The sequence below is a fragment of the Apteryx rowi genome, unplaced genomic scaffold (assembly GCF_003343035.1).
Source record: "Apteryx rowi isolate R43461 unplaced genomic scaffold, aptRow1 scaffold_454, whole genome shotgun sequence".
NCBI classification, from domain to species: domain Eukaryota; kingdom Metazoa; phylum Chordata; class Aves; order Apterygiformes; family Apterygidae; genus Apteryx; species Apteryx rowi.
The window spans coordinates 442,972-468,492 of NW_020450710.1; the positions used below are offsets into that span (position 1 = coordinate 442,972).

Below are 25,521 nucleotides of genomic sequence, written 5' to 3' on the forward strand. Positions count from 1 at the left end.
GGTCCAAGGTTGAACTAAGGGAAATGCATATTGCTCAGCAAGTCCTGCCTGCATGCTTAGTGTTTCTAACCATATGTTTAATATACCCTGAACAGAAGATCCATTTAATTGTCTGACATTTACCTTGCTATTTTCCCTTATTAGGCGCATAGGATTTTTGGTAAAATAAGGCAATGTTTTAATTTTTTTGTAAGGAATTGAGTATTTTGCTAATCCTCTGTGTAGATAAATGACCCATTGTACTTGTCTGGGAGTTTGGAAGTCTTCAAAATCATACTAAAAATGCTACTTTTTAGTGTTTCCTTATCTTACTATACCATTTCTTAGATTTATAAATTGGCTCATGGGATTAAGCAGTTTGTTTCTGCTAATATAAAATGATATAAAGCTGCTGTAATATATGGTTACATTTTAACTCAAAGAGTCTGTTGGTACTAACCTGCTTGTAGGCTATTTCCAAACCCTTGCACTGAAAGGCATGTAAATTTTAACAGATTTTTGTCATTAAAGCCATACCATTTATATGAAGCAACTCTGGCTTAATATATTCATTTCATGCACCACACTAGTTGCAGTATTTTGCTGGGTACTTTTTTACTTCCTTTTTTTCCTCCTTATGCATCTTTACTATCGTAAGTTTATTTCTTGGCTCCACCAGCCTGGTCTGTGTTGTGGAATGTGAAGATTAGAAATCTCTTCCCATTTTATTTTCTTGTGAACATGAGCTTTTTTAAAGGGAAATATTATTACTTTTAGTTTGGTTTGGAACCAAGGCACAATAACTAACAATGACAGCTGCTAAAGACTCACTCCTGCAGAGAGCTCAGTGTGTTTGGACCCAATAGATTTTAATGGGCTCTGTGCTGCCATAAGAGCCCATGAATGCAGAACAGCTCACAAAATCAAGATCTGTGCATCGCAGCTAGGAGCAATGGCTGGGATTTATCAAAGGCAAACAATATGGGGGGAGAATAGTTAATTTCAGGTTTAATATATACAGCAGGTCTGATTTCCATTGAAGTCGAATGAGGTATGGTGGCAGGAAGGAGGCATATAGATTTTTGTCTTCTGCAGCGATGTGGGAAAACATCCAAAGTATTTGGTTCTTCTGCCTAGTGTGTGCTAGTATGTTTCTTACAAAACCAGGATGATATTTTTGTCGTTCACACTATTTGCAAATAAGATGAAATACCTTATTGTAATGCCTATTTGTGATGCCTTCCTTCTCAAATACACTGGTGGGAGTTCTCCGTGGTACTTCTTTGCCAGTTAGAAAAAAATAGAAATAGAATATGTGCTTTTAAGTGTGTTACACTAACATCTGCAGCAATGCTGAGAGCCTGGTTGTTCAGGACTTGGACCTTTTGTGTGTGTGTGTGTGTACGGCCTGTTTTTCACATATGTTTTTGTTAAAGATTGTACACAGCTGTATGTGAGTTCATAAATGCAAAGAAGGAAGTCAGCCATTGTTCACATTGGATACTGCCTGTTAGGGAGTTTTAATGGGTTTTAACTTGGTTTTCCTGGAAATTCTGTAGCACTTGCACGCAAAATCAGTTTTTATCCCTAAATGCAAAGATCATGAGGCAGAAAATTTTGAGGTTGAGCCTCAGGTGGTTTTCTGTTCTTCTGTATTCACTCACTCCTAGAAAGACTCAGACAGTGCATTTTTCTGGGCAACGTTCAGAGGTGATGACAGTCCTACTGAAGGGCTAACATTCATTTTCAGACCATTTTTTACCCTCTTCCTTATCCAACTGTAGGAGAAACTCTGCCCCTTTTTGTACACTACTGTTTTGACTAGATTGAGAGAGAAATGTGTAATAGAAGAATTGAGATCTGCTGGGAGCGTGGAAGTCCGTGCAACGAGGAGCTTCTCTCTTGTAAGCTTACAGCAGGAGATAGCTTTGTGCCTCCTTGCAGTCACACCATAGAGCTGTTACATTTAGGCAGAAATAGTTCCTGCATCTCACTCTGTAGTGCTCCCATAGGTAGCCAGCTCCCAGAAAGCCCATGTGGAGAGTGTGAGTGCTTGTGTGCATATGTGATGGAGAGAAAAGATGGAGAAAGAGGGAAGGAAACCAGGCAGAACAGGCTGAAGTCTAGATCACTGGTGCAGGGCAAGGGTGTAGGACATGAGATAAGACCACCTTCAGTCTTTATTCCAATGTAAAGGCCAGCATCATAGTTTCACTGCTTAGTCAACAGTGGGTCTTAAACACTTCGGCAAGTGGCCTTTCTTCAGTCTTTTCCTCCAGCTCTGTCCTCTTGAGGCCAAGTTTGAACTCTCCTTCATTGGCACACACTTTTCCTGGCTTCTTCCTCCCTCTACTTTTTTCCTCACTAGTCTGTCTTGGGTCTTTTGGTTTATGCTGCAGATGCCAAATTACCTAATTTTTTTAATATGAACTTTACACCTAAGACAGATAACTGGAAAATATGGGTATAACTTGGGGACCTAAATGTGAAGAGCATAAGAAATACAAAGTAAAACTAAGCCAAATATGAGTATACAAGAAAGTGATTTGTGCGCACAGCTGAAGTCCTGGTGAGGGTGACAGTTATAATGGGGTTACATATGTCAGGTTGCTTTTTCCAAAAGGGATTACAACTGCTAAGGAACTTAGGCTGTTGGAAAATATTACCCTTCAGCAAAAGACTTTCCTTCCCCCAGGTGTTGTTAGATTAGCAGCTATATGCTAATGCAGCTCTCAAACTGTGGGGCCAAATGTGCATCTAGAAAGGATGCAAGAAGCACCAAGAAAAATGCCGAGCAAGCTGAAGGTGGAGGAGAACTCACCAGCACCCACACAGAGGGATAAAGCATGTGATACAACCTGCAGGAAATTGTGCACCAGAGTGCCCTGCAGGAGGAGGCAGCTGGGAGCCCAGCTAGAGCAGAAAAGTAATGGGGATGGCAGGTAGGAGAAACTGGAGGGGAGAAATGCTGGGAGCAGTCAGCTTGCAGCTGGCCCTTGTCCCCAGGCAGGAGCAGAGAGGGGGGCACTTCCCCTATGGGCTCCTGCATCCCAGCACCCCAAGAAGTCAGTCACCTTCATGGTCTCCCTGTCACTTCTTTCACCCCTTCTTCAGCAGCAGTTCTCAGGAGTGTAGGGCATATCCTTGGAAGGCAGAGGCATAAGGAAAAAAAAATCCTTTTGAGAAGAGTTACGTGTCTGCCTTGTGGTTTCCACTTCCCATCACTTCTCTGCCACAATCCCCTCACACAGATGCAGTTAATCCTGTCGTTGAGCAAGTCACAGGCTCCAGTGACTGAAGAGAGAGAGTTGGAGCACTTTTTTGGTAACGTCGCAAAATATGGAAGCTGTGATACCTTGTCTGAAGTAAGGCAAATGCAATACAAAGCATCAGTGCTGGAAGAACTGACAAGGTTTAGTTATCACAGCAGCATCTATTGAAAAATTATTTCCATACATTTGAACAACAACAAAAAAAAAAAGTAAAGAAAGCCTGAACTCTTCTAACATGCCAGTTTTGACTATTAACCTCCCAGCTAATAATGTAAGAATGCATCTTTCAAGGAAGAGATGGCACTTGATTTTAGACTGTGTTGTAGGAGGGAACATAAGGGAAAAAACAAAGCTGAGAACCATCCAAGTGTCTTTTATACCACTGTAAAAGTGGAATGATTAATGTCCACAACTTTGTGCTGATGTTCTGGCAGAATCTCATTTACTAAATTTTCAGTTTAGGGAAATAAAGATGCAGTTTCTGCCCATTGTTTTATAGGTGCATGGTCTTACACAGGAAATCAAGCGAGAGCTGTAAAACATTGCCCTGATGGAGCTACATTTCGCTCCTAACAGATTTAGCTATACTGTATATGTGAATATAAATATATTAAATAAAACAAGAACAAGATGTGATCTTACTGGGAAAGAATCCTTGCAATATCCCGTAACTTCCATTCCCTCCACAGAATATCCCAAAGCCTCACAAAAAGCCATCCAAAACCTGGAAACATAGATGCAGTGTCAGGGAATTGGTTCTCAGCCTGAAGAGCAAGCTGTGTTTGCTCCTTTGGTATTTTATCATATCCATACTGTATAACTACTGTATCAGAGATTAAAAGAAAGGTCATGCTGTATTATGAACCGCTGTCTTTATTTTTAGGATTAGATAACTCTTCTCTTTCTCCCCACCCCCCACTGATTCTCTTTATGTCCTAAGGGCAGATCCTTTCTCTTGGGTCAGGAATGTAATAAGGCAGGTTTTCCTCTCTCCAGGATATTGTGTCTGTCTCACTGTGTTTAAATTGCCATAGAAAGCTCTTCTAAGCAAAATACAGTATTTTCTTTGTACAAGAGCCAACAATTGACATATCCTTGGGGACGTCTCTGTCTTTAGCATTTAAACATACAAGTTGGATATGTTTAACCTATTGATAGGCAGCAAAGACAACTACAGAATTTATTGTGAGAGACCAAAAGGAGAAGCAGAAAGAAAACATCTTTTTTTTTTTAAGTTGCAGATTGAGAACTTTAGTTGTTGTTGATACAGAGAGATGACCAAAAAAGCCAGACCTGTATTTTCAGCTGAAACAGGGAGGTGAGAAGAAAACTGTCCTGCTGGGTTGTGGCCTTTGAATTAGCATATTCCTGTTTATCAGTAATACAGCTTCGCATTTCGAGAACAAAACTTCTCCAGACCCTTACATAAGAAATTCTTTGATTCACTGTAACTTGGTTAAAGAGTATTTGGGTCAAAAAATCTACAAAATGCAAATGTTTATTAATTATTATTAGTTTGACTGCTCTGCTTCTTTGTGCATTTCTTGCTTCCAAAGTTGTAAGTCCCATGAGATAAGAACTTCTCTTCCTGTGTGTTGTATTGACCCCAGATCTTTAATGCAGATTTTAAATAGGGCTGTAGACCCAGGTCTTCTCCCAGTGGCAGCTGTGCTGGTCAAAGATAGCTGTTGACCCTAGCTGTTCATCACAACATCTGTTTGAGATTACGGTCCCCTCAGTCTGCCCCTCTCAGGAGAGAGCTCATTTGGATGAGGTGCTGGGTTAGCCCAAGCCATTCTCACTGAGGCAGGTGAGGGAGCCGTTTACAAACTCTTGAGCCAGTAATGTTGGAAGGGCAGCAACTTCTCTCAAACAAAAGGTGATGAGCTGTTACAGGGCAGAATCTTTTAGTGTTTCAGTGTGTCCAGAACATGTTGTGTGCCCCTTACCTGAGAGCAAAAGCAATGACTTTCAGGGGAATAATGAGGATAGAGGATTTCTTTTGGCAGAGGACTTTGTGCTTCTTCCCACCAAGAGCGTTTAGGATCAGCACCATTTCCTGGGGCAGAATGTATGTATTGCAAACAGTTTTCCTACTCAGGGGATAGAGCGAACTAAGCATTGTTCTCTGAACTGGTGCAGAAATGCGGTGGTGGGTGAAAGGGAGGGAAAAGGCTTCTCGGTCAGAGTGGCAAGGTTCCTGATGGGCTGTCCCAAAGTGTTTTACAAGCATAAGTAGCCACCTTTGAATGCAGATTTGCAGGATGGCAACCACGTTCTCTCAAGCCCCCTTCCCCAGCTTCATCCTTTCTTACTGTTTCCATCCTTTCTTCCAGCCGTTGGTTTCCATGTTGTCCTTCTCTAATGCCTGTCATTCCCTTCCATCTCCTGTGGGCTTTCTCAAGTTACAAATCATCATTATTTTTCAGTTGACTTGGGCTTCCAATTTTGCTCCTTCTCTTTTTTTCATTGACGGCTATTGTCAGTTTTGCCAGTTCTTAAGTAACAGAGATGGGAATCCAGAACAGCATAGTAGTAAATGAGCTTCAGGTGTGAAGTCAACTAGCATGCTGGCTAAAGTCTTTTTTTTTCTTCTTAGAATTAAACATTAACAGTCATTACATAGAGTTCATGTGTTAAGTTTCTAAAATGGTTTAAGTTAAATTTCCTATTTTTCACATACTACTTCCTGAAATAACCATTGTTTTGAATGAAACTTTCTTTACTTAGTGATTTGATTTTTTGGTAATGGAATGAGTAAAATCTTTCCAGTCACACTGGATTTATAGACATTTGTGGTGTATTTTTTATACTCTTAAAAATGTTACAATCCTCTCTCTTACATTTAACCCAAAAATATTTGATTACTGAAATGTAGTGTACCACTAGTCCTCATTTAGGTTTACAATCATGACCAAATTTGGGGGATGGAAGGGGGCTCAATTTCTTAATAGTGGAAAACTTTGAAAACTAAGTATTGAAATTGAATGACAAAGATCAAACACTACAGGGTGAGGGGTGCAGTATGCAGACACAGTATTTATTGTATTTATTGTATACATAGGAAATTGCCATGCAGTCCTTTTAAGGTCCAGCTGATTTTAACTGGGGATATTCCATTTCAGCAAAGCTGTCAAGATTGTTGAGACACTGACCTGCTTTGGGCCAGATCTGTGGATTGTACAAATTGCCGTGTTGCTAATCAGTGTTAGTAGAGATCTGTCACAACAGTATTTCTTAAATCTTCTGTAAAGTATGCAAGACAGCCACAAGAACTCTAACAGAATAACAATAAATGTATCCAAAAGAAAGCAAACAGAAACAGAGATAGTTATCTCAGTTTCTCCTCAGGCTAGTGCCTATGCAGAAATGCAGGCTTCTTAATGTATAGCTATAGCTTCTGTTTGGCTTTAGGAGCTGAAAGCGGCTTAGGCGTTTATGCCACCATAAGGGTTTAAAGCAGCTTAAGTGCTTCTTCCATCTTAGGAACTGAAAATGGCTTAAGTACTTATACCATCCAAAGGACGTAAGGTCAAATGCATAGTCTTCTTAATGCAACAGGAAGGAGATGTTAGTCTCTTGTTGTCTAACCTGGTTGTGCCTGCAAATGGTCTTTAGTAGGGAAAGGACAGAAGGGATCCATACCTAGTTTCTAGCAGATGAGAGGAAATTAAAATGCATGCATTGTTCTAACAGAGAGTCACAAAGGTTAGAGAAAGACTCGATTGCAGTGATTGGAATGTGTCTGAAAAGTCTGCTGGGGATTTCACTCTACAGAGATGCAGTTTTTTTCCTTGCCACAGTGGGATTTCTATTGTTGGAGGATATTTCCTGCCTCACCAGGCCATCCTTTATATCCTGGCTTGTTTACAGAGCTTTTGTCTGTCCATGTAGCCATGGATCTTGGAGTTGATCTTTATCAAGATGTTAATGAGATGGTAGGGAGGACTGACTGATGTCCTCTCTTAATTGCCTGACTACCTAAAATGGTAGCAAGGAGCAGTGATGAACCATGGATTGCATCCCTGGGGAGTAAGCAAGCATGGATACTTGCTTAAGTGTTGCCCTGTCACTTTTCTGAATGCTGGTGTTCTTTTTACAATCAATCACTTAGGTATCTCAGGAAGCTATGTGTGTCAGGGACCTCGAAAGTATGCACACTACTCATGAATGAGTGATTAATTTCAGTGGGAATCAGTGACCTAAATACTTCTGTGAATGTGAGTCTTAGCTTTCCTGGACTTTAAGTCTCCATCTCTAATGTGGCCATACTAGTAGATATTATTTCCCAAGATCTGTTGTTGGGAGAGATACATTAATAATCTATAAGGTACTCAGATGCTTTGCTAATGGTCTCAGGTAACTATCAAAAGAGAAAGAGATATCTGTAATTACACCTAAGCAAGGATAGGTAAGTTCGAATTCTGTTACACAAAATTTGGTGAGCTCTCGGGTACTTCATATTATTGTGGTCAAGGAGGTGACATCTTACTAGAACAGGTGAAGAGAAGGGCTGAGAGCACCGCTGAGGCGAATAGACTAACACAGGCCTATGAGTGGCTATGAGGAACTTAGGGCCAAAATGACAGGCATGACCAAGATGTAGGGACTTCCACACCTCAAGCCAAAGTGGGTTAAGAAAAGGGAGTGAGGAATTGGTCTTCCTCCAGAACACTAGAAAGAACTAGTTTATTTAATCCAGCAAACGAAGGCAAAGAGGAGAGTGTTGTCTGTAAGTTAGCTGGGCGGTGGGTGGGAAGAGGGAAAGAGAGAAATAAACACCATGGAGGGAAACAGAGCTGTTTAAGCTGAAGGATAGTGTTGGCACAAGAACAAATGAGTATAAATTAGCTGTGAATAAATCCAAGCTAGAAATTAGACAGTTGTTAACCAGCAGAGGAGTGAGTTCCTAGAATAGCCTTCCCCTGGGAATAGAGGGAGCAGAACACCAAAGTACTTAGAAGATGAAGCTTGCTCTGTTCATGAACAGGATTATGTGTAGTGGGGCTTGCCATAGCGAGGGATGGACTTGACCAGGAAGTCCCTTCCAGTATCTAACTGTATATGGGTTTAGGGACAAATCTACATCCCCCGTGCAAAACACCTAAATAAAAGGGTGTTTCCTGTAGGACTTACAGGTCAGGGACAACTAATCCTCTTCCAAACCAGCCTCAGAGCTATCCAGTGTGTTACTGCTGGACACCGTCTCTGCATATTTCCTCTGTGCAGCTTGTGGGCTCTCCAACTCCCTCATGCAGCTGCAGGATAAGCTGTGTTTAGCAGCCGTTCCACTGCAGTGCCTCTTCGCGGCTTGCTCTTCATCTCATACATGGCAATTGCAGCGCCTGTGCTGGTTTGAGGGCATTTATGAAGCGGTACAGTTAAGGGGGAGGTTTGTGCTAGGAGACGGTGGTTTGAATATTTGTTCTGTTTGAAGTCAGTAGTGAGGTTTCATGAGGAATTACTTAGCACTCACTTTTTTAATTCTTAAAATACAGGGAAATAATTGTGAGAAGCTAAAAAAAGTCTCAAATTGTAATTGTATAGTTAAAACACTCTTTGGTGATGCTGATACCATTCTTTCCACTGTACCACTAACTTCCACACTGTACCAATACAGTGTGGTCTCTTCTCAGTTTTCCCCTAGCATGTTAGGATAGTGCGTCTAGGGTAAAAAGCAAAATCAGGGGCTTTGCCCAACGTTTTCTGCTTTTTCCCCCAATAACACTTTGCTTTCAGATCCAATCTCAATTACAGCCGACAATCATTCTTTTTCTGTTGTTCCCAGCTCACTCCACCGCTGTGAAGGATAGGTTTTCCTGGTACTGTTTGACTACTGCAAGAACACATTTGGTCTTTGTTTATGTATTCAATAACTAATAGGTACCAAGCAGTCAGCTTGAGTGTGCTTATACATTCCCTTTCTTCAGAAAAACATACTGAAGAGGAAACCAAACATTAAGTTTATGGCAGGACCTACCTCCAGTGTCACCTTGCATCATCTGCTACAATATGGAGTTGCACACCCAGTGTGCATTGATTATATAAGAACACGCACCTTTTAAGCTGTAACCTTTCTAAATGCTATTTAATACCGTATAAACATTTATGTTTTCAGAACACTGTAGATTGTTCTTCCAATTGCCTCTGGTTTTGGAGCTTTTCCAATAGACATGATAGGCCGAGTTCAACCTTGATTTCAGTTAATTTGCCGGCTTTTTTTGCTTTGGAATTGAAAGCTGTCTTAGAGCTTCCTCTCTCCAAAGCCATAATATTTTGACACCAAAACCAGTATTTAGGTCAGCTCCCTTAGTTCATGTTAGGGATTTTGGAGCCAAATGCTGATAGCAAAACTCTAAAGAAAACCAAAAGAGCCAGGACAGATTGAGGTTTGGTAATTAGCATTGAAATGACATGAAAGTCACTGGTGTTCTGTAAATGACCCTTGTTTAGAAGATTCTTAGAATTGTGTGCAATGGGAGATAGCCAGCAGTATTCCAGTTTTTAAGGGGGCCTTTTTTTCAGGTCAGAAATTGTTAATACTACAGAGCTGGTGCTTCAGAGCCTTGTGTTAGCAAACCTGACACTAGGGAGTAGTATCATTGGACTTCATGCGCCTATTTACTGTAATAAGGATTACCAACATGAGTAAAACTTGCAGGTTTGGGCCTACAAAATTAAAAGAAAAGCCTTTTCACACCCTGAAACTGCATCAAAATTCAATTTCACCGGGAAAAAAATCCTTCTGATCTAGTCCCTGGAATATGACATTTCATGGGTGTAATAAGGTTACAAACAGATTATAAATTCAAACCCTATAAATCCTTATTGTACTGTACTAAAGCTTCTGCTTTGCATAATACTCTTATTCCAGACTGTTCTTTGTTTTACAAGCTCAAAACTATTCATTGTCTCTTATAATAGAAAGCAGGGAGTCAAAAACACGGTGCAAAATCCAAAGGTAATTATCTGAGTCAAAGAACCTGAATGCCAGAGTTCACAAACTTCTGACCATTTCTAATTACCGTTGTTTGCATGGCAAAAACTCCCTCTTCCTTTAAACATTTTTTAAATGATTGCACATTGTTTTCTGCCAAATAATTCCGGTGCAGGTTTGGTACGTGCTTCATTTATGTTGTTCTGTCTAGGTGTCCATGGCAGATGGCTGGTCCATTTTCAGATCACAACTTAAGGGAGGGAGGGTATCTGAATCTGGCACTACATGATCAGGGTGATGAAAGCTGTGAACCTCATTAGTTAAGAGCACTGCTGAATTCTGCTGTTGTCCTCTTGCTTGTGCTAATTTGATGTGTAGCAGTGTCTTCTTCCAGATCAGCCTTTGAGTATTCAGGCAAGTTTATAGGTCTGCTAAAATATCACCCCTCTGCCTAAAGCAACTGAGCAGCTCATCTGAGAGCTAAAAAAATTACCCAGATTACTAGATGATGTAATGAGCTCATTTTTTCTAGGCTTTATGTGAAGGTAGGGATCCTCAAGTTAAATGAGAACAAGATGGCTTTGCAGGCGGGCTCCCAGATGCTGCTTGGTACAGCAGAGGAATGTGGGGAAACAGTACAAAGAAGAGTTTGGTTGTAGGAAGAGCAGAGGGAATAGGAAAGGAGTGACAAGATAAGAGAGCAGGGCAGATGAGTAGGGAGAGACAGAGTTATGCAGTGACTTGAAGGTGATCACAAGATACTTGACAGATGAGCCAGTGGAGTGACTTGCAGAGATGGATGAGCTAGTCACCATCCTGGGCAAGCTTTTTCCCAGCAGCCGTTAGCCTGGATGGGGGAGGAGGGTGGAGAAGGCAATGTTGTGCCTGTGAGAAAGGTCAGTTGGAGGATGCTTACACTGATAAAGGCTCAAGATCCTGAGGGCAGGAGGAGCAAGCTCATCTGCAGGGACAAAGATGAAAAAGGTCATATTGAGAATTCTTCTGTAAAAGCAGCCGCAGTGCCTGAGTGTCCGTGCAGGACAGCAAAGGTAAAAGGAGGTGCTGTTCTGTTTCATAACGAAGAACTGATCAAACCAGTCTTGAAGTTTTTGAATCGAATGGAATGCCTAGGTTATACACCCAATTTTATTTTGTTTCCCCCTGGGCCATGTGGGTTTAACCAAATAGTTCACAGTCTGTTTTATTTACAGAAAGATTTGGCCAAGAATTACTTTCATGCTTTGAGGTTTGTCCTGTTACTTCTTTTTCTTTCAGGAAATAGAAGTGCACATTAACTTCATTGTATTGTTCTGATTTGATTTCAAAACACTGGGCATCTGTACACTTTCTGTACAAGCATATGTAATATGAATGGACTACAGAGATAGGCACTTGAAACATAAACTCCTACAGATTACATATTGTACATTGTCCAACACATCTGTTCTGTTCATATGCTCTGTACGCCATCAGAACTTTTAACAAATGGCAATAAAGTTTCAAAAACAGAAAAAGAGCAGTCATCTTTTATAGGCAATCCACATCTGTTTGCCATGGGGATACTGTATAATTGTGAACATAAGTGATTTTATTTGGTTTTCTGATTGTTTTCAGGACTTTTGAAAAGATTGGGATTATCTTTTTTGTGTTCCAGTATGAACTACTGACTTTCTGTATGCCTGACTTCTTCTGTGAGCTACTTATGGAGTAGATATTGATTTTATCTCTGTGGTACAATCAAGTATAAACTCTGGAAGAGTTTTATCTTATTATCTTAATTGAAATAATTGCATTCTCTGCGAGAGGAGGCCCTCTAGTGGCACAACTAAAAACTGCTGTAGAAAGTAGAGTAATGGTGAAGTCACTGAGGCTGGGATTTCTTGAAGAGAGTCCAAGAGAATTCATCAGCCAGCTCCTGTTGAAATTCCATCCTTCATGCACCTTTGAAAGTCCAGTTTAGGATGATTTTGTTTCTTTCTGAAGCTGTGCAAAAAAATGTAAACCCAGTTAAGCCTTGAAAAAAATATGTAACTTGAGGCTGGCCCTGATTCAGCTGTCCATTTCTGCTCAGAAACACAATCAGCGAGATTTAAATCCATACTTAAATGCTCTGCTGCTCTGGATCTTGCTGAAGGGATCAGAGCAAGCTACTTTTTTGGAAGAGTAGAAGACACAGCCCTGGCCTGTCTGGATACACTCACACAGATTACCCTGACCATAGTGCATGCACACATGCCTGAGTATCAGCAAGCTTAGGATGGTGTCATTCCTAGAGACTTTTCAGTAAAACTCAAGCAAAGCCATGCTTTATAATGGCAAAAGCTGGCTTGATGGATGCTTCTGTGCCCAGAGTTTTTAGATACTGGAGTATGAAGGGTTTTGTTCCACACAATGTGTGTGCTAACCTAACATGTTTACTGAAAGAAAATATGGGTAGTGGGGAGTGAGTTAACAGATGTGGAAATCTGGTTTAGGAGTTCTGCTGATTTTTGAGGTTGGAGGATGTGTTTTAAAGGCCTGGTTTTGTATACCTTATTCACACTGAGTAGCACTTAAGTAAGACTCCCTGGTCCAAGAAAGCATTACTCAATGTGAATCATGTAAGTGGCACCATACATGAGATTATCTAGGATCCGTTTAACATTCTGTATCCCTGAAGCCTGATCCAAGGCCTACTGATGTCAGTAGAAACAAACTTATGGGCCTTAGTGGACTTTCTGTGAGATCTGTAGTTTGAAACCTGTGATCTCTTTGGAACACAGACAGTCTTCTTGTTCTGTTTGTACCAAAAGTCCCTAGTACACAGCTGAGCCTCTGCAGCTGTGCTTCAGTGCAAATTAACAGTAAGGCTGACGATGATGTTAACAAGTTTGTGTTAAGCTGTAATCTTTTCTCTACCTGACCAGCATATAAATAATGACCATATACATGGTGAGAAGAAAGAGTTTGTGTGCCGATGGCTGGATTGTTCCCGGGAGCAGAAACCATTCAAAGCCCAGTATATGCTGGTGGTCCACATGAGGAGACATACAGGGGAAAAGCCACACAAATGTACTGTGAGTAAATGCGGCTGAACTCCAGGCTTTGCCAGGGAAGCTGGGGTTACTCAGAGAAAAGAACAGCGCAGATGCTGTGTTCCCTGATCTCTTGCCCATCTGACATTTGTTGCAGAAAAGACTACTTTGACTGTTTTGTTATCCAGCTGGCCCAGATGATAAGAACTTTAGGAGAGGAGAGACACTGGATAATTTGGCCCACTTCCTCAAGTTTAAAGTGCGAAACATCCCCAGAAGGCATTATAAAATAGGGCTCAATTTGTTTAATTATTTAAGAACGCTTTCTCTTACAGAGCTACATCTGGATATTATTGCTGGCCACAGCATCCTTATAACTTTGCAGTGGATTTCTGTCATAGATGAAGTACACAAATACTGTTCTTTCCTGTAAGAGAAGATTTACATAATGCTGGAAGCATTTTAACTTGAACTGTGATGGATTTTGCCTGGGTAAAATTAAAAACCAGCAAATAAAAACAAAATTAGATTAGGCAAGATTATGAAGGCCTTGGAAATTTTCTAAACTTCTACAGGTCAGCTTTTATCATTTCTTGCAAGTACAAATATTAAAATTAATCCAGATTTACTCCTTGTCTGCAGTTTGAAGGTTGTACAAAGGCCTACTCCAGACTAGAAAACTTGAAAACGCACTTGAGATCTCACACTGGAGAGAAACCATATGTGTGTGAACATGAAGGCTGCAACAAAGCCTTCTCCAATGCATCTGACAGGGCCAAGCACCAAAACAGGACTCATTCCAATGAGGTAAGTAATCACAGCTTCCAAAAAAAAAAAAGAAAGTCCAGAGTCACACAGAGCTACAACGTGGTCGTAACAATTTATTACASAATACAGACAGAGAAATCCTCAATAACCTGAAAAGAATAAGTTCTAGATATCTCTCAYCAGCAAAATCAATCTTTTTAGTGTCATGCAGAGACTAAAGAGGCTCCTGGTCATTTTATTAAGCATAAGAGAAAGGGAGAATTGAAGGAGTGATCTAATGGAAACGTGTGTTAACCAGGAAAAGATCTGAGTGAGTTGAAATGCAGGGATCATTTTTTCACTCGGAGATGGAGTGGCACGTTCAGCCTCAAGGAGTGCAGTAATCTTGTGTTGTTCTGTACTGACATCTGCTGGCTGTTAAGCAACAGCTTTTGCTCAGGGAGGAGTGGAGCTACAGTCGCATCTTCAGCGCAGGAGAGTGCGCCCAGCTGTGTGCCTCCTGCTATAAGAGAGTGGGAGTGAAGACTACCTAGCCACTCTGAGAGCATTTTGCAAGACTAGAACTGTCTTCTTCAGCTGCTGCTGACAAATACAGAGAAGTCTGAAGAGGTTGTAAAATTTGGGTTCGCCTTGAAGTTCTGAGGTCTCTCTTTCCCCTCTTCTCTGTACTGTTTCCTTCTTTCTTTCCATTCTGAACAGACCTCACCAGGTAAGGATACAGTATAGGGAATTTGATCTTTCTTGAGTAAACCAACTGTGGCAGTCACAGCTGTCTCCCAAACTCTCAATGTAACATTTATTTGTTGCTCTGTTTTCTATTACTGCTGTCCCCTCTTTCAGGAGTCACATCGTATTCATCCTTTGTCCCTGTTTCTGTTGCCCCATTTCAGGTTGCATAGGAAGTCATGCCATCTTAATCTCATATCTTGGGAGAGCCCAGTCTGTCTCCTGTGTCCTGTCCCTATACTCCATCACCTCTAGCCTAAACCAGAAAGTATTGGAAGGACAGGACACACCAGCATGCTGACGGTATGGCCTGGAACCACACCAGCTATACCCATTTCCCCGAGGCTTTTCTCTTTCTCTAGTTGTCTGTCAGGTCCATTACAGGCATTTGCTTGGGCTGACAAAATCTCCAAGAGGCATTGATCTTCTTCACATCCCATGGTCCCCGCAGCATCTCTGAGTCGCAGGGGAAGTAGACAGCGTTGCACATCTCTGAGTTTGCCCTGTCACTGGAGTGTGTGCTGTCAGCAGCCCAACTGACAACTGCACTGAAGCCCAGCAGTAATTTTGTGAATTGTCACCAAGAGTAGGTAAAAGGATGTTCACTAAAATCTTGCCAATAGCTGACTGAGCTTCCATTTTGTTCACTCTCTGAACCAATCTGTTTGTTGCCTGGCTGATAAATAAGATCCACATGAACTTGCAGACCTGTACTCCCTGTTGTTTAAGATCCAGATTTCATGTTCAAAAGTAAGTCACCAAGAGAGGTTTTCTGCTGCACATCATTTCTGGTAGGTGCAGCAGCAAAGACAAATGAAAAAAATCCCTTCACCATTATTTCACAATGAAATGGACTAACATTCTTAGCCAGCATAGACTGATGTAGTGCTGTGGACAACATAAACCTAATTCAGCGCTTCCCTGCGGTGCCATTTTGATTGTAAGCAGGTAACCAGTAGACAGACTTGCAGGCAGATCAGATATCTCAATGCAGATCTGTCCTACATGTATGTAGAAAAAAATTAATTGATATGTACATCCATAGCTTCTTTAGAAAACCTACCTCAATAGCTCAGCAGTAACATTGACATTTTTGCTCCCATTCAAGTCAATGGGAGTTTTTTTCCATTGACATCAGTGGAAGCAGGCTCAGGCCTTAGAGATTAACAAGCTACATTTGTAAAGGTTCTGTAGTGCCATGTATAAACAGAGAACCAATTTAAGGAACTGTGCTAAAGGATCTCTTTTTTCTTGAGGGTTAGTATAAATCACAGAGTAGTTGGGGCTGGAAGATGTCTCTGCTCAGGTCCGTCTAGTCCAACCCCTCTGCTCAGGCAGGCTCAGCTAGAGCAAGTCACCCAGCACCATGTCCAGTTGGGTTTTGAGTATCTCCAAGGACGGAGACCACACAACCTCTCTGGGCAACTGTTCCAATATTCAACCACCCTCACAGTAAAGTACTGTGTTCTTATGTTCAGATGGAATTTCCTGTGTTTCAGTTTGTGCCACTGCCTCTCATCCTGTCACTGGCACCACTGGGAAGAGTCTGGCCCTGTCTTCTTTACACCCTCCCATCAGATATTTATACACATTGATAAGATCCCCCTAGAGCCTTCTCTTCCCCAGGCTGAACAGTCCCACTTTTCTCAGTCTCTTCTCATATGACAGATGCTGCAGTCCCTTAATCATCTTTGCGACCCTTTGCTGGACTTGCTCCAGTGAATCCATACCTCTCTTGTACTGGGGAGCCCAGAACTGGACCCAGCACTCCAGATGTGGCCTCACCAGGGTTGAGTAGAGGGGAAGGATCACCTCCCTCAACCTGCTGGCAGTGCTCTGCCTAATGCAGCCCACAATACCGCTGGCTGTCTTTGCCCTGAGGGCACGCTGCTAGCCCATGGTCACCTTGTTGTCCACCAGGACCCCCAGGTCCTCTGCAGAGCTGCTTTCYAGTAGATCAGCCTCCAGCCTGTACTGGTGCATGGGGTTATTCCTCCCCAGGTACAGGACTCTGTACTTCCCTTTGTTGAACTTCAGGAGGTTCCTCTCTGCCCATGTTTCCAGCCTGTCAAGGTCCCTCTGAATGGCAGCACAACCATCTGGTGCATCAGCCCCTCCTCCCAGTTTTGGATAGTCTGCAAACTTGCTGAGGGTGCATTTGATCCCAGTAAGACAAAAAACAGTTGTTTTTTGGAAACAGTTTAGTTATAGAGGTGAATGATACTTTGTTTCCTGAGCAATTAGTGTTTAAGAACTGTTCAACTCTTCCTTTCTATCCTGGCATAATATAAGAACAAACAGGTTCTTCATGAGATTATAAGATAGTAAATTTGGCTCAGTAGCATAAATACTTCATTCTGTGTTGCTTAGTGAACTAGAGAGACTCATAGACAAAGGCTGCTGGATTTAAAGAAAATGAATTAGTTATGCTAGTAGTAGTAGCATAGTACTAGTACATATATAGCACTGTACTAGTTCATATAGTTCAGTAGTGAAGTACTAGTTCATATATTGCTGCAAGATAAAAATGCTTATGGAATTGAATCTTATGCTTTGGCATTTAAACTAGTGGTCTGAAGAGGCCAGAAAAAAATTTTCCCTTGGATATTCCTGCAGAATGTCCCAGCATGTTTTGAAGTGGAACTTCAAGGAGTAGGTACTGGGTACAGTAGAAATAGTGTCAAACTATGACAGTCTCAAACTATTGAGAGCGATGGGCAGCATAGAAAATTAGTCCAGTCTTCATAAATTGCCACAGCTCTGTTGACTCCGCTGCGATGATAAGTCAAAGCTCTGCCAGTTCACATCATGAGAGGCTCTGCCCTCCGTTACCTATGCAGTATTAATGCTAGAGGCTATAAATTACATAACAAATTCATTGTGAAAGGATATAACTGTATCACTAGCTGTGCTCTGAGGAGTTCTTCAGGAGTCCCACCTGGAATTAAATCTGATTTAACTGTTTATCCTGACTTGACAGAAACCGTATGTTTGCAAGATACCAGGCTGCACAAAGCGCTACACAGACCCCAGTTCTCTCCGGAAACACGTGAAGACTGTGCATGGCCCAGAGGCACACGTCACCAAGAAGCAGCGGGGAGATATCCATCCGAGGCCTCCACCACCGAGAGACCCAGGCAGCCATTCTCAGACCCGATCACCAGGCCAGCAGACTCAGGGTGCAATTGGTGAGCAGAAGGACCTCAGCAACACTACCTCAAAGCGTGAAGAATGCCTCCAAGTGAAAGCAGTCAAGTCAGAAAAACCAATGGTATGCAATATACCATGCCGTTCTTTCTTCCTTTTCTTACTGCCACCAGTTAATAATCACTTTATGAAATGCTCGAGCCCATAAACTCTAGCTCAGAAGATTGGGTTTTGTGAGGTTTTCTTTTTCATTTACCTAATGAAATGTTTTTAAAGCCATAAGAAATTACAAATAAAAAGATTATATCTAGTCTGTGCAATATGCGGTAAGTGCAGTGCTAGCACCTCTCACAATAATTGTTTCTGTTAAACTCCATTTTCTGGAATCAGCATATTATGAGAAAATCTCAACTTTCATTTTAAAAAAGGCAAGTTTTCCACTCTCCTCTTTGCAGAAGAAAGTTAGAGAACCTGAATCTTGCAAGCTGAAAACCAGAATGCAGATAAAACTGAGTCCAAATAGTATGTTGATGGTGTTGGTGGTGATAATTTTTGGAAAACTTGGGGAAACTATCAGTTTTCAGGAGTTTGAGATTGGCAGGTCTGTACACAAACCATCAATTAAACTGAAGCAGGATAAAGTGACTGACTTCAACAACAGGAGGAGATCTCTTAATGTCATTTGATCTCTGCTGTGAAGTGATTTCTTATGTTAATTTAATACTTAATTCAGCTTAACCAAGTTAAGTTCATTCCCATTTAACCAAATTAAGCTTAATTAAGAGTCTTTGAAGGTCTTTTCACTGGTTTAGTTCAATGTACTGCATTAAACCAGTATAACCTTCAATGCTGAAAGCTCCTTATTTGTCTTCTTGGAACTTCCTAGTAATATTTATTCCATTTTTTGACCTGCTATATTAAATAAAGAAGCTTTTTCTTTCATATACCTATATCTCATGCACCATCCTCTCCACAAGGGTTAAAACTAACAAAGTTTTAACATCCTCTTCCACATCTGGGCATACAATTTATCTGGACCCAGCTTTGGGGAGCTACAAAAATAAACCCTCCAAATTCTGCTCATGGTAGGTTAATCTTCGTGCTGCAATTTCAAACTGATTACTCATTGAAATATGAGTTGCTGCCATATTGTGCCTGTTCCAAACTGTAGAATATTAATCCTCAATTCATAAACTTTCAAGGGCCTAGAGTTAACTTCTGTTGAAGTCTAAAGGAGATCTTCTGCTGTCTATGGTAATAATTACCTTAGATTACAGAGAAACAACACCTATTCCCTCTTGCTTAGGTAGGTAAATCCTTATAATTAGTGAGCTATGTTGAGCTGTTGAGCACAGCTGGTTTTAACGTGAATAAAGTTTGCAGGAGAGGCACGTTAGTGCTGGTTGCTTACATAGTATTAAATATTTCTCACTGAAAAATATCTTCTAAAACCAGTTAATTTTCTATATTTCTTGGTTTTCATTGCTTGTATGAATTAAGATATGCTTACTGTTTTTCAACTAATCCAATATCTCTTCCGTCTAATGCTCTTAAATGTCTTGTTCTAACTTCCTAAGGACAGTGGGTAATAAGGTGAGGGAATTTTTACTTCTCTGCTGTTTTTCTTATTGCAACATTATTTCTGTCTTTATTTTAGCCTTCTGCCTGTTATCCAATGATTCTTTTATTTAGTAATGTGCAATCCATCAAACTCATTCCCAAATGTACTGTGCTGTGAGTATTTTGTAACACCTGACATGTGCAAAATCTGGCTTACATTCGTAAAATGTCTTCTGATGTGTCTGCACCTTTCCCTCTAGATGAGATACCATTTATTTTTGTGATGCACAGCTAGAGATATATGTTTCCATAACAATATCCTTACTTCTGTAACTTACCTCAGTGTGCTCTTGACATGTGGCTACAAGAACAGGCTTCTAACCATTAACACTCTTCTTCCATCTGGCATGGAGTTRCTGTCCACAAGCACAAGCTCTCATCCCTGCAATAACAGTTCTTTCTATTCCTGTCACTAAATCTGCCATGGCCAGGATTGGGAAATCAACTTACTCAGTCTGGCCTCATAAACTCTCAGTATCATCATTCAGGTTAGAAATAATAAAACAGTTATTGCACCTTAATGTACTCCTCAGGGACATATGAAGCTACAGTATTGCCATGAATCTGCATCTTCATTCACTGATGTCAAAAGTGAGAGCCACCACTGCCACCTCAGAAATTCTAGTTAGCATTTATCAATAAGAATTTGCATAAAAATCACAGGCTGGCAGAAAAGAATGCAAAAAGAATGCAAAAAGCAAAAAGCAAAATATTTATATGAAACTGTTCTTGGGAGCAGAATGGTACTGCATGCCCCACAGATGACCACAGATTTGTAATCACACTGATACAATGTACGATAAGATTTTACTTGCAGAGGCTTCTGTCTGTCTTGCTGTCTGTTTGTCTGTCAGTCTATCTGAGTTTCAGTTTGTTAAAGAAATTTTGGCATTGTTTTATGAGAGTCTTGTAAATATAAAAAATAAATCAAGCCTGTGTTTCCCCACATCAAGAATTCTGCTACAAAAGAAATAGACACCTGGGAACACTGTCTGTTAAGAAAGGAGATGATATTGTGGCAGGTTTATATCCCCATAGATTAGCAGGCTGTGTTGCGTACTTAGAAGGTTTCTTAAATTCTAATGAAACAAAGAATTTGAGCCAGTAGATCATCATCTTCCTGAGTCAGTCCAGAGATGGTATAAGTTAGACTGTGCTGCTAGGGTCTTTTGGGAGACTGATAATATGATACAGTATTTTTGCATTGATGCTTTGTCCTTATTCTATTACATGCCAATATTTCAGGCCAACAACTGCTTGTAACAATGAGCCTTAAGCCTGGAAAATACTTACATTCTTTAGAGACAAGTTTAATTAAAAAAATCGAAATTCCAGTATTGTTGGAATCCTGTTTGTTTGTTTGTTTGCTACAAGCCTAACACTGTAAATAAGGCCTCTTGACATGGCTGGATTCTGATTTGGTTTATTGACCTGCACTTTCGCTTGGGAACAGCACATACCCAAAATATGGATATCCATACATACATGCTAACAAACTGTATGAAGTGATATAAGCAATTATGGGGATAACTGAAATAAATGACTGATGCAGATAAAATGTACTCTATCAGCAAGATACTAAAGTGAATTTTAATCTTGAAGTTTGCAATGGCTTTCATTTCAGTTAAAATCAATATTCTAGAAAGCCTTTTAATGAATGATCACTGTCATAATTTAAAGCTAAACTTTTCTTTATATTTATTTTTCTTTGGCTCTGTTTAGATCCACATTTGTTGCAAGAACTTTGTTAGCATTTTTTGCTTAATCGTAATGGTCCTTTGTTTCTTATTTCATTCRAATAGACATCTCAGCCAAGCCCTGGTGGTCAGTCTACATGCAGCAGCGAACAGTCCCCCATCAGCAACTATTCCAACCATGGGATCGAGCTTACCCTGACCGGTGGCGGTAGTGTAGGAGACCTCAGTGTCATTGATGAAACCCCAATCATGGACTCTACCATTTCCACAGCCACCACAGCACTTGGCTTACAGGCCAGGAGGAATATGACAGGGACCAAATGGATGGAGCAAGTCAAATTAGAAAGGTTGAAACAAGTTAATGGAATGCTTCCAAGACTGAACCCCATTCCACCTTCTAAAGCCCCAGCCTTGCCACCTCTCATAGGAAATGGTGAGATACACATAACGGGAGTGATAACAATTTTTGTCCTTGAACTCATTGGTTGCTAGTTCAATCTTGCAACCCTTGCATAAGAGCAGTGCAACTTATGAAATTCAGCAGCTGCAAGAATGGTCCTTAAACTGAGCACTATTTGTTTATCCCCTCATTACAAATCCTGCTACCCATGATGAGAGAAGTATGATAATCCCATATTTTATAGCAATGGAGGCCATCAGGGCATCCAAATATTTCATAATTGAAATATTCCCTACAGAGGTTTGGACCCAAGATCAACAGAATCTTGTCTCCTTTTTAGGCAGATGAATTAAATACCTAGCACTTTATTGTATGGGAATCTTTCAGGTGAGGCCTTAACAAGTCACCCTTTGCATAGATATTTTAGGCTGCCTTTTTAAATAAACTTCATGATGATCTGTGTTTCCACACATGCAAGTGACTGTATGTACAGATACTACTGCTATAAAATGCAGGTGTCTATGAATGGCAGCAAGGCTAGATTCAGCCCTGGAGAGCCATAGCTATTTTTGTACGAGGTGATGCTCATTGCCAAAATATATATCCCCTCTGCCTCTGCATTGCCTACAGTATACTTGTAGATTTCTGCTGTACACCCAGCAGTGGCTGTATATGTTTTCTGAAACACATTCAAGCAAAAGAAGCTATGTAAAGTTAAGAAATGTTTTCTATTTTTTTAAAAAACAAAACAAGGAAACCAGCAAGGATGTTTTGCAGTTGTTAGGGATTATTTCAAGAATATTTCAAGAAGTCTTAGAAATGACCTTGAATAGTCTTCAATTTGTCTATTTTGCCATTCCATGCAAACGCCCATTCAATTGTATTTTGCCTATAATGTGTTCTTCTGGCACATCAATCAGCACAACTGCACTGGGGGCCGGGGGCTACCCCAGCTGATGACAGTTTGTGGCTATGGCCTGTAAATTCTGTGTTGGGATTCATGCTGAAATGTAACCCTTGAGTCTCCAAATTAGCTTTTAACCTAAGAACACAGTTTTTATCCCTACTTCTTTCAATAAAGGGTGCTGTTATGATTTCCTATGATGATATAGGCATTTCCTTATGCACCCCTTACTTCTTTACTGAGTGTCTTCTGTAGCAGTTTCTGGACAATGTCTGTTTGTTTACCTGTGATTTTTGCCTCCAGGTACCCAGTCAAACAGCAGCTGCAGTGTAGGAGGATCCATGACTATTCTACCAAACAGGAACGAACTTTCAAGTACAGACATCACCGTGTTAAACATGCTGAACAGGAGGGACAGCAATGCTAGCACAATCAGTTCAGCCTACTTGAGCAGCCGCAGGTCCTCTGGAATCTCACCTTGCTTTTCCAGCCGGAGGTCCAGCGATGCCTCTCAGGTGGAGGGAAGACCTCAAAACGTGAGTGTTGCAGACTCCTATGACCCCATCTCGACAGATGCCTCCCGGCGTTCCAGTGAAGCAAGCCAGTGTGATGACCTGCCAAGTCTTCTCAGCCTCACCCCAGCCCAGCAATACAGGCTGAAAGCTAAATATGCAGCAGCTACTGGTGGACCCCCACCAACTCCACTGCCTAACATGGAGAGGATGAGCCTCAAAACAAGGATGGCATTCTTGGGTGACTGCAGGGAGTCTGGAGTATCTCCACTGCCTCCAGTGAATGCCCCTCGAAGATATAGTGATGGTGGGGCAAATGGTTACAGCAGGAGGCATTTTCTGTCTCACGATGCTCTAGGAAATGGGACGAGGAGAGCCAGTGATCCGGTAAGAATGGTCTCTGACAACCTCTCTGTCCCTAGAGTCCAGCGTTTCAACAGTCTTAATAGCTTTAACCCTCCTGCTTTGCCTCCATCCATGGAAAAGCACAACTTTGTTCTTCAGAACTACACCCGTTCTGAGGGTGGCGTCTTCCGTGGCTTCAGCTCCCCCTGTCCTCCAAGTATTAGCGAGAACGTTGCCCTGGAGGCTGCTACGATGGAAGCGGGTGGCAGTTTGAATGATGAGGATCTCCTGCCAGATGACGTGGTTCAGTATTTGAATTCCCAGAACCAGGGCATGTACGACCACTTGTTGAACAATGTCCTAGACAACAACAAAATGCATCACGGCTCAGTGTTAGGAAACAACAACCCCAGCAACTTCGACCAAGTTTCTCCACCGAGCAATCAACAGGCAGGCACTGAGGCAAACAAGAGCGACTTGCCAATTCAGTGGAATGAAGTAAGCTCAGGAAGTTCTGACTTATCTCCTTCAAAACTGAAATGTGGTCAGCGCTCAGCAGCGCAGCAGTCTCGGGCCTTTGGACTGTATAACAATATGACGGTTCAGCAGCAGAACCTGGAGAGAAGCAATGTGGCCCAGCAAAATGGCTATCAGAACCTGATGGAAAACAACAGTTCCTACAGTTTACAGCAAAACGCAGTTCTTGGCAGCAGCACCAGTAACTCTTTCGGCATGCAGCCCAATAAGCCTTATGGCGTAAGCATCAGCAGGCAACCAATGATTTCTGGAGCAATGGACAATTCCTGTAGCATGGCAGTTCAAGGGCAGAAGCTGAGAAACAGCAACATGCCAATAAATGGGAACCAGCAAAATTTTGGTCATCCCGTGCCATCCAGCAATCAAGCCACCAGTATGGCAAATGGGATGCAGAACGGGAATATGATAGAACAGGAATATTTGCAAAATCAATCAGTCGGGGACAGCATTCATTACCAGGGAGTCAATCAGTCCAGTCATATGATATTAGGGCAGGTTAGTCCTACCTCACAAAGCAATCTGTATCAAGGGCCACAGAGCTGTCCACTGGTGTCTCACAACACTGGTAGCCAGCCATCAGGTTTGTTGGTGGCCAAAGGTTACCAGCTGTGTGCTAATTACAGTGGCAACAGACGGCAAAATGTGTTGAGAAACAACCTGGCACAACAGCAAGGACACATAAGTGATGGCAACCAGACATACAGGGTAAACACCATTAAGATGGAGATACAAGGTCAATCACAGCAGTTCTGCTCTAATGCGCAGAATTACTCTGGTCAGTTATATGACCAAACTACAGGCTTTAGCCATCAAGCTATGAAAACAAGTTCTTTCTTCGTTTCRGAAGCTAACTGCTTGCTGCAGGGGACTGGTACTGCAAACTCATCCGAGCTTCTTTCCCCAGGGGCTAACCAAGTGACGAGCACAGTTGACAGCATTGACAGCAACAGCCTAGAAGGTGTGCAGATTGATTTCGATGCTATCATAGATGATGGGGACCATGTCAGCTTAATTTCAGGAGCCCTGAGTCCGAGTATCATTCAGAATCTCTCACGCAATTCCTCACGCCTCACCACTCCCCGAGCGTCTCTTACATTCCCAGCTATGCCCGTAAGCACAACCAACATGGCTATTGGGGACATGAGTTCTTTGTTGACCTCACTTGCAGAAGAAAGCAAGTTTCTTGCTGTTATGCAATAGACATGATTAAAAAAAAAAGCTTAGGAGATAACAGATGAAAAAAAAGACTCATATTTTTTAGTTGTGTATGTATTTTAGCAATCTCATCTCACCTAAATGGGATGTGTTTCAAGTATATTCCTTTTATGGAATAAGGACTCTGAAAACCCTAAAGTGTTCTAGGGAGAAACTGTCTTCCATTTCAGTTTTGAATCAGTATTGCTACACCCATTCCCCCCCCCCTTCTCTCTCTCTCTTGCTCCCTTTTTGAATGTCTGTATGCTTCCTTTTCCTTTTTTTTATTGTAAACCAATGTAAATGTGTGAAATGCATGTTTTTGGTTTTTGGTTTTTTGTTTTTTTTTAAAGAAAGGCCTGATGAAATTACTTTGCAATTTTCTGTTACTCAAAAGAAACTCAACCTTGTACAATTGTTGCAGTTTTCCCCCCTAAACCTGTAGGCACAAAATAACCAGGCACAAAAT

General features: G+C 41.4%; 1 protein-coding gene across 3 annotated transcripts in view; it reads left to right on the plus strand.

Moving 5' to 3' along the window:
* GLI3 (GLI family zinc finger 3) overlaps positions 1-25,063 on the plus strand; it is a 198,394-nt gene extending 173,331 nt beyond the window's left edge. For 2 of the 3 annotated variants that reach the window (XM_026077485.1, XM_026077486.1), the window contains exons 10-14: positions 13,095-13,244; positions 13,845-14,009; positions 17,677-17,967; positions 21,266-21,593; positions 22,768-25,058. In XM_026077485.1, the coding sequence (XP_025933270.1) occupies positions 13,095-13,244; positions 13,845-14,009; positions 17,677-17,967; positions 21,266-21,593; positions 22,768-25,058 (3,225 nt within the window). Of the gene's footprint in view, positions 1-13,094; positions 13,245-13,844; positions 14,010-17,676; positions 17,968-21,265; positions 21,594-22,767 lie in introns of all 3 variants that reach the window. The other variant, XM_026077484.1, reaches the window with a different exon arrangement.
* The last annotated feature ends 458 nt before the right edge of the window (positions 25,064-25,521 follow it).